We start from the raw sequence: 9770 nt of genomic DNA on the forward strand, positions 1-9770 counted from the left end.
TGTTGCAGATCTCTAAATATCAAGAAGTAAGTGCAGAGAAGGTCAGCTGCAGGACATTTTCATTTTGGAGTGTGGTGTTGGAGAGGTGAGCTGGGTTTGCTTTATCTTCCCTCCTGCCTCTTTTTCCCCCTCCCTCTTCCCTCACCTCATCTCTCTTTGCCCCCTCCCTTTGGCGCTATATAAACCAGAGGGCAGGGCATCCAGCTGCTTCCACAGCAGAACAATGTTTGGGCAGAGTCCATGTTGACACAAGTGCAGCATATCCTGAAGGGTCAGCTGCAGCTTTTTTGGTTACTTTTTCTTTACCAACTGCATAGAAATAACCTTCCACTTCTGCACAGATGCCATTGGTCCAAAATTTATAAGCTCATCTAATTGTCATCTCCTATTGTTGTACTATCCTTCTAGTTTAAGAGCATTATTATTTTCCCATTAAAACACTTAGAAACCCTCCCTTTCCTTAACTTTTAATAAAAGTTACACCTAGAAAGTGTACATAGGATTAGTTCGACAACCAAGAGCCTCTTCTCCTGTCTTGGGCTTTTCTGAGCAAGGATTATCTCAGCTAAAGGACAAACACAAAAATCAGAGTATATCAGCCTGTGCTCCAAAAGCTGGCTAACTCGGTACCTCAATATCTATCTTGGGCAGCGGGGAGCTGCCCAGGGGCTCTGTGTGCTGTACGTAACCCCTCTCCACAGCACACCTATGTTACTCGGTCCTGTGGCCCTCAGAAATAGTAAACTTTACATGGGAGGGCCAACAACAGCACACAGCCTGTTTGAGAAGTACCTTGGTAAATGCACCATCCTACAGCTCTGAAGGGGCGAAACAGCTTCAGTCCCTTTGAGGCAACAGCCCAGCCAAAACACTGACTGCTGTTTCTGGGAAGCAGAAGCATTTCTCACCTTTTTGGAAAATGTTCCACTCCACAAAATGCACTTGAGGAGTTTAGCTAGTGGAGTTGCTTGCAGAAGTGTATTGGACACAATGCCACCTATTATGCAAGGAAGTAACATTACTAGTAAAGCTCTTCCCAGATTTGAGACTGACGTTCTCAGGACAAGAAGCCCTTGATTCTCATAGCTATTCTAGGCACATTTTCTCCACACCTTAAGTATTTTTTCCTGGTAGCAAGATACTCCACAGTCTATTAAAAATGGACTATCTGACAGTGCTTGAGTTTTCTTTCTCTAATGGGATCTCTACTAAAATTAACATAAGGAACTTTAGAAACACACCACCAAGCACCCCACTTCTAAATAAGTCAATAGTTCAGTGTCCAAGATTTCTGATACAAAATAATAAAATTAAAGGTTTATTTTTTTTTTAAAGAAATTTCCCCCATTCATTTTTCCAGGCAAAATCTTTGTGTGTTTGCTCTCCCAAAACACAATGCTGTGGTATCTCAGAGTTTCTGAAGTGGCAGTGCCTACACTGTACTCTTATGTTTCATTGAGTGCTCGTTCAAAACAGCTGTACGTTCAGTATAAAACATGTTTACATAGTAAATGTACTTCCTGTGGACACAAAGAAATGTTAATGAATAACCATTCCTGCATTTCAAATTTTGCAGGGCTGTGGGAAGGATCAGTGCATGACAAAATAGTTAATGTTCACCCACTTTCTGGCACATGAAATCTGTTACTACAACTAATCCCTTACAGAGAAAAGAAAACATGGAAAACAAACTGGTGCTGGCTGGTTCTACTATGCTTTTATTTTTTTTTTTTTGTGGAGAAACTGTGAGATGCATATACATGGGAGAGGAACAGAGGAGGTATTCAGTGGAGAACGCCAGAAGGCATGGACTCCTTTTGGTAGGCAAGGCTGTTGGCTTTAATTGTATATATTGTCTTGGATTCTCACCTTCAGAAAAAACGCCAGTTTGATCTCACACAGTATTCACTGCCCGTATTTACATCCTATTGCCTGAGGCCCAGGGAAGGCAAACAACAGGCATTTTCCTTTCAGTCAATTTCTATCTGAAAAACAGCTTAAAAGACTTCTTAAATAACAGATCTGCATTTATCTTTGAAAATTTTTAAAAAGCAAAAATCAGGTGATGTAACCTATAGTATTGCTTCTGAAAAAGCCTCAAAAAGAAAACTGATTTATTCTCTAGATGAAGTTCTTTCTGAAACACAAAAATATTAAATAATTAAGAACTTGGTATATAGCTGTGAAGTCCCACACATGATCCCCACTTCCCTGTGAAGTAAGCCAGTAAATTAATTAGGCTTTGCTATACAGCACTTTTATCTGAAATACATAGCTCTTTCTTCCAGACCCCTGAAAATACACAAGCCTGAGAAAGGAGCACAGATAGGAACCAATCCACTTCAAGGGGAACCCAAAAAGCATGTGCACATCCTCAGTGGAGTAAAGGATCTGCACTGAAGTAGAGGAGACTGGAATAGTTTATGCCAGCCAGGAATCTGCTCTGCATCTGCAGACCAATTTATGAAAACAAGGTGATACACCATACATGGACCAGATGCACTAATGTAGTGTAAGGCAAAACCAAGCTCTGCTGGGGATGTTCCAACATTTCTACACAAGATTTCACAACGTACAAAAATTACTTCATGTGAATGAAGATCTTTCTTAACTGCAACCTCTCTGCATGGTTTGAAAGTGCTACTGTGCACAAGGTTTTCAAAGGTCACCCAACAAGCAACATTCAACTCTATCTTCTTCACAGGGTGGCATATGAATAGCACATTTAAGTTTTAACAGACTGAAAAATCATTACCACAGCAATAAGTCTGAGGCCTCAGAGCAATTTTCTACATAAACACATTCCTTGACAATTATCTTTTTTGTTCAAAAGGTATATTTTGCTTTTGCAATAAGATTTTTCATGATATCATAGCAATTAACAAAAGACAATCAGGAATTTTTTACTTTTAGGAATGTCAATACCTTCTTATGTTTTGTAATAAACAATAATTTTTTAAAATAAACTGTTTATTAAATTCAATGAACTCATTCTCTTAAACTACTTGAGGAATTGAGGAACTTCTGGAAAATTTGAAAAGTCCTCAGCAAGTAATGAGGCGAATGTGATGAACCTTTATCTAATTATTTAAATGCTATTTGCAAAACATTTTTTCAGACCTCCAAAAGTGACAAGAAACAAATGAGGAGAGAAAAAAGTTTCATCAGAAACAACGGTCACAATTAAAGACACTCATAACAAAGCTGATGAAATCGGAAGAAAACTTGATTTCCTTATACACATTCTAAGAAAAGCAAGCAAATGTCAGGACGCAATGCTATTTTGAATTACCAAATACTGCCACCACGTGTTCACTTCAAAGACCATCAGGCTGCTTGAGGAACCCAGATGACAAGTGTTAAAAGACAAAGTAAATCGAATTTGTTGCTCTATCTCTTATGTAAAATGTTTCTGTATAATACAATAGTGATGAAAACCCAAAAAAAAGCTTTAAGTATTTTTAGCCACTTGTGTTACATTTGTATATAAAAAAATGTAGTTCTCTTTCTAACCACTCCAACCATCACTGTGGAGAGCACCAACTAGAAAACGAGGGAGAAAATAATGGCAAACTTTGTTTCCACTCACAGATGCCTACCATAGTTGATGTTTCATTGTGTTTGTGCAGTGCCCACCTCAGTAAGCTTCTATTTCATCTTGATGGTCCTTAGAAGGTACCAAAACCCACAAACGTTCACATAACTACATGAGCAACCTGATCTAGTAACAATGCCCCTGCGTACTGCAGGGGGGTTGGAGTAGATGATCTTTAAAGGTCCCTTCCAACATTCTGTGCTTCTATAATATTTCAGAGATTGGCTTTTCTTCAAACGTTTACGCATATGAACAAAAACACTTGTATGATAGAGACAGCCAATTCAGAGGACTTCCTACAACATTAATTTCCACTAGTTCTAATGCAAGCAGCAAAGGATCTCTACTCTTACTTGAAAATTATATCCATTTCAATTTGAATTAAGAGCATTCAATTTCTTATTACTAATGCAATCTCTCACCTGAAAACTCCCCTTGAGGTGGAAGGCAGGCAGAGGAACTGCATCTCACTACTGAAAAGCTATGCCTCTTCTCATTTAGATGAGATATTCAAGAATATGCAGAGAGATTCCAAACTTCACCAAAAAGATGGTTACCTGATTTTTTTCCATGTTTTCAAAACTTCTGCCTTTCAAAATTCTTTGAGTTGCAATGCCTAACATTAGCTTGTAAGATCAGGAAGTATTAGAAACAAATTTGCAGCTATTTTTAATATATACACACATATCTAAATTGATTAATTGAACTCAGAAGAACTGACTGAAGAGCCATCACTCTCTTATCAGCATTATCCGGGTAAACAAAATAGTTCAGCCACCTTCCTCGGAGGATGCAGCAGATTTCACATCTATGTAACAATTCCTTGAGTGAATACTTGCTCCAGGAAAATGCAGACCTCAGGGAGCAAGGCCAACAATTAAAATAAATGCAAGTAATACTTGGATGCAACACCACACTTGCGATAAAACATTCTTTGGTACAAGTCTAGATACTTGAAATTTCAAGAATGAAAGAATTTTAAAAAACACTGAACAAATACTTGAATACCTAATGAATGACTATGTAGCTTTGGACAGCTCAGCTTCAGAATTAATTCCCATTAGGATGACAAAAATCAGAACACTTGCATTTAAACAAGATGTGTTTTGTCAGTATTACTCATGAGTGTACCCACTGAATGTCTTTGGTTATTCCAAGCTTCTTTTGCTCTCAGGAATACTGAGTGTCCAGACTCAAGATTCTTTCTAATACCTTAAAACTCAAAGTGATTCCAAACAGATGGCAATGATGAATAACTGAAGTGGAGAAGTAATTTCAAGTAACTGATAAAGGACAAACCCTATTATCTTTTCCCTGTCTTTTCCCATTTGTTCTTCAACGTGCATTGTAGACTATAAACTTATTCTGCAGCTCTATTCTGCAAGTCTTAACAGCAGGAAAAAAACACAAGCCCTGCATGCAGGTCTAGTGGCAAATGACTGCATTAAGTAAAAATAAATTGGATTGTCCCAGCCTGTTTCAGATTTATTTAACCATAGATGGTAGCAGTGTTCCCACCAGAGAGCTCCAGAGGTAGGAAAACAAACTGAAAAAGCATCTTTGACAAAATAGCCAGAAGTCCATCATGTTTCCTACTGCCGACTTAAAGCAGCAAATCACATCTACGGCACTAATTAGTAAAGGAGAAAGTGTCAGGGGGCAAGATCATTTTAGCAAAGTTTAAATATAGGAATAAAAGGAGAACTTACATTGTTGGAAATACACATCTATGGTCTACAAGGTGCTTTTCAGTACATGAACACACTTTCAAAAGGAGAAAGCGTGTCAGCTGTTTACATACTTTTAAACCATGAGTTTATGTTCTAACTTCTTGATTTCTTTCCTACAACAAATATGTAAAGCTTAAATGTTGCCTCACAGTACTTATCACCACCCTCTTACAAAACTTACCACCATCAAAGCAAGCATCATCATAAATGTCACTACCAAGCTACACTTAGCAGAAGTTACCATTTCTGAGCAAAGCCAATGGGTACAAAGTAAGTCTTCAAAAATGTAAGTAGCATTTGTCAACTCAGGTGTTTAAAAAAAAGTGCTGAGATTTCACACTGTGGCTCATATGCTGTATTTGATTCATTATTCTCTATTCCTAGTTTTATCTAGTTCACGCTTCTTCACATCACCAAGTTTACAGTAACATAAAAAACTTTGAAAATTACATAGTTACATTTCAAGCACACACAATATATTGCAAGAGTAGCGTAACGAAAGCAACAGGATCTTAGTTTATATCCATCCCCCACACCAAATAAACCAAACTAGTATTCTCTCACTGTGATTTCCAGTCAAGAAACATTGCAATGCATCTTATTAAAATGTAAATTGAATCTCTAATCCCTTGTAGAGCCAAACACTCTCTAGACATTATCCTCTCTGGTTTTACTCTCCACAGGAGAAAGCAAATGGATAGAGAATGGTGGTCTTCTAAAAATCTGTTCAACTGATGCATTCCTTTGAAATTCTACTCTTCAGGGATGAGAAAGGGGGAGAATTTATTTTGAAAAAATGACTTATTGACATGAATTTTGTATGCAACAAGAGGATAACTTTTTGAACCACAACAAATATGTGAGCATGTGCATGTAAGTGTTCATATTTAATACATGTGAAATTAACTTACTAACAAGACATGTATTGGGAATGAGCAGATTAAATTAAACAAAAGAAACACATATTGTGTGAAAGTTACACCTCCCCTGCCTCCTTTAAATCCTGGTACATAAACGACTGGTTATGTGTTATTAGCTCTACCTCAGTGCAAGATCTGTCTCTGATCTGAACTGATAACAACAACGACTGCTGCCAGTGAGCACTACTCTATGCTAAATGTTCAAAATTTCTTAATCTGTTGATCACAGTGTCTGATATTATTTTCAGTGTACTTCAAAGTAAAAAAAAATACTTTTTGGATTTAAAATTTTCCAGAGTTGTTATTCACACTCTTTTCTTAGATACTTTCAGTATAATAAAAAACTACCAAAAATATAATCAAGATACAAACCACATAATATACTTAAAGTAGAACTTGCATCATCCTGATTTAGCTCACATCTTTTTCACTGATTTGGCAAAGAGTCCATTCTTTGGAAGCTTGATCATTCAACTCCAGTCTCAACAGCCACCTTCTAATAAAAAGACTAAATTTTGCACCCAAAATTTGACAATGACTGATGAAGCTTGTCTTTGAATTAGACTTGTCAAATTTGAGGACTCCAGAACTCTTAAGATATACCAATGTGCAAATAATATCAAACCCAGTTAATTTATGTAGCTAGCTGCGTTAACATTAGCTTTCTGTCACTGATTGTCCTTATTTTTGTCAAAGCCTTGTTTGTAAGCTCCATGGTCTCATCCCACTTGTTTTTCTCAGGACTTGTGTATGTCACCAAGTTCTCAGTATACCGCAGAACCGACTTCAAAAACCTAAGAGAAATAAAGTCAAAGAAGAAAAACACAGTAAAGGATTTAAAATAAATAAATAAATAAACCTCAATGACTGATTTAAAGCTGCTAATGTCTCCAGATTTCCAAATCTCCCTCAGGATGATCAATATCTAACTTTTTTTTTCTACTTCTGGAAGAGAACCATTCTCTCATTCTCACAGTAAGAAATGATGATTTTCAGAACTGCAGTTAAACACTGTGATAGAAAGAATGTAGTGATAAAATATGTGATAGAATTTTCCCCAAATGGCTTCTTTTCCTTTCTCAGTCAAATGTTTCACAATGCCTAGAATATCAAATCAGCTGTTAATTGACACACAGGAGTAAAATTACCAACATATTAAATAAGGCTTTTATGAATTAATATTTTGAGTGTGTGATTGTTCTCTATCTACACTAAGGAAGAGTCTAATAAAAAAATAAAAATGAGAATAACTGGACCATATATTTTCAACTAAATCTAGTTCTTGAGTAAACATTGTCTGAGATATAATGATGACTATAATGACAGAATGAAGGATGACAGTGTATTAAGTCATGCTGTTCCTTTTAATTTTTTTCTCTACAGCATTTATATTACAGATTAAAAAAGAATGTGTACAACTTCCTATTTTCATAAAGTAAATCTTACATACTCACTTTAGATACTGCTGATAATCAAAAGGATTTTTCTCACAAACCAATTGAATGTTGACTAGTTCCAGAGTTATCAACACTAAGATGAGCCGCAACACCAGAGACAAATACTTAATGCTAGAAACAAGCAGAAATAATTTAAAATAAACTAAAACCAAATTAATTAGAAATCATTAATATCAGAAATTCTTCAAACTTCTGCATCCATCCTAAGTAGCTGGATATTTTATAGTGGGAAAAAAAAACCCCAAACTATGAAATGTTCTTCAGCAAAGAGCACAAACAAAGAGAAACATATATAGTTAAGATTCCAAAGCAAAACTCTCCAGCACCTATTACTCCATAGATAATAAAGTGGAGTTCAACTGAATTGCAAATATGTATCACTAGTTGTCAGTTTAAGCTATGTTTCTTAAATAATATGGTTAACACTTTCAGGAACATAACCTGCCCAAGAATAAATAATCTACAGTTTTCCCAGTTTTTAAAGTAAATTCATAATTCCCTGGAAAACACTTCTGAACAGGAACAAATTTAATGAAATACTAAACAATTTCTCCTCTAACTGTAAAGACCTTGACCTAGGTACAATGATAAAAAGCAGAAGAACTAAGCAGGTAGAGTCTTGAAATCAGTTTAAACTGTTGCATTGGGATAAAACTTGAATGGCATTTATATGCTTAAATAGGAAAAGCTAGCAACTAAAAAATACAATCTAACATCTAAACAATACTGTCATTTGAAAGCTCATCATGTACAGTGAAGTAATCTAGCAATGCTAAAAATCCCCATTAAATTTTTCTCCAATTTGAGATTTTCTTCTTATTCCAATATTACACCACAACAGAAATCTGGGTTGACATTTAACTCTGAAATGTTTAACAAGAACAGAGACAGACCGCTGAAAGGTAGCAACAGCAGCATGCAGTCACTCTCTCCTAAATCTAACCAAAAAGTAAATAAAAACCATCAGCCAACCTGTTCAGCATTCGTAGATAGTTATGCCTCTGGCGAGAACGTAGTGTCTTGTTCATCCACTGCTTGTACCTCAGCTCAGTGCTGGCAATAACTTGTTCAGACACTTGATGGCACTGTGTGCTTATTTTACGGAGTACCACCACTACTTCCAAAACAGGTCGTGGAGAATAAAGCGTACAAATATGTGTATCACAGAGCTCAGTCAATAGCCTCCAAAACAGAAAGGAACTGTTAAATTCAATCTCTCGTTAGCTGGATTTAACGTAAGATACATTTCACATTTGGTGTGGCTTGATTCATAACGTTTTAACATAAAAAACCTGAAAACAGATTACTCTTACCCCATGACTGAAAAAAGAGCCAAGATCTATGTAGTGGGGGTAGTGATTGTGTTCTCTATCACTTTACTGAATACAAATGCAAAACTGCTGGTGATGAATATGTTTCCCATTTCAGATCAAAGAAATACAACCACAATAAACAAAACTGCCTGGCTGAAATGATACACTGAACACATCAAATCACAGCAGGGTTGTGGTTGAAGCCTCCCACCATAGTCCAATGAATTAACATCCACTATAATAAAACTCACTCAAGCAAATGGTACTAATTAGTACTGCCATTATTGTGTGGTCTTTCTTCTGAGCAGAACACGAAGCAGACTTAACGTTTTGTAAAATGCAGGTGGTGAGGCTATTGTTTTAATCAACACCACACTAGATTATGCTTTGCTAAAGCAGCCAAGTATCTTTCTGGTGTCATATTTTAACTGCTAACCTAATGGGTCACACATCACTTTAAACACTCTGTTCTTACAGAAATGTTTCTTAACCTCCCTCATGCTCCAATTAAACATTAATGACTAAAAGTGATAAAGGCTGATGTATTGGGTTTTCTGTGAGGGGTTTTTGGTTGTGTCTTTGGTAATGGGGGAACTGCTATGGAGATGGCCCTTTAAGAAGCTGCCTGAAAAGCTCCCCCTTTTCCTTTGTCAGACCCACCTCTGACCAGGGCCAAGTCAATCAGCGCCTCTGCAAATTCATGTATTTAAGGGTGGTGCAGGGCATTTCCTCTCTTCCTCTGGCACTGGCCCCAG

At 36.6% G+C, this 9770-nt stretch overlaps 1 protein-coding gene across 1 annotated transcript in view; it reads right to left on the reverse strand.

The window, feature by feature from the left end:
• Positions 1-6879: 6879 nt before the first annotated feature.
• ERMARD (ER membrane-associated RNA degradation) overlaps positions 6880-9770 on the reverse strand; it is a gene marked incomplete at its 5' end in the record, with an annotated part of 12978 nt that continues 10087 nt past the window's right edge. The window contains 3 exons of the mRNA XM_010188787.1: positions 6880-7039; positions 7700-7813; positions 8675-8884. Coding sequence (XP_010187089.1) covers positions 6880-7039; positions 7700-7813; positions 8675-8884 — 484 coding nt within the window. The remainder of the gene's footprint in view (positions 7040-7699; positions 7814-8674; positions 8885-9770) is intronic.

Source organism: Mesitornis unicolor, unplaced genomic scaffold (genome assembly GCF_000695765.1).
Source record: "Mesitornis unicolor isolate BGI_N332 unplaced genomic scaffold, ASM69576v1 scaffold18857, whole genome shotgun sequence".
In the NCBI taxonomy this organism is placed as follows: Eukaryota; Metazoa; Chordata; class Aves; order Mesitornithiformes; family Mesitornithidae; genus Mesitornis; species Mesitornis unicolor.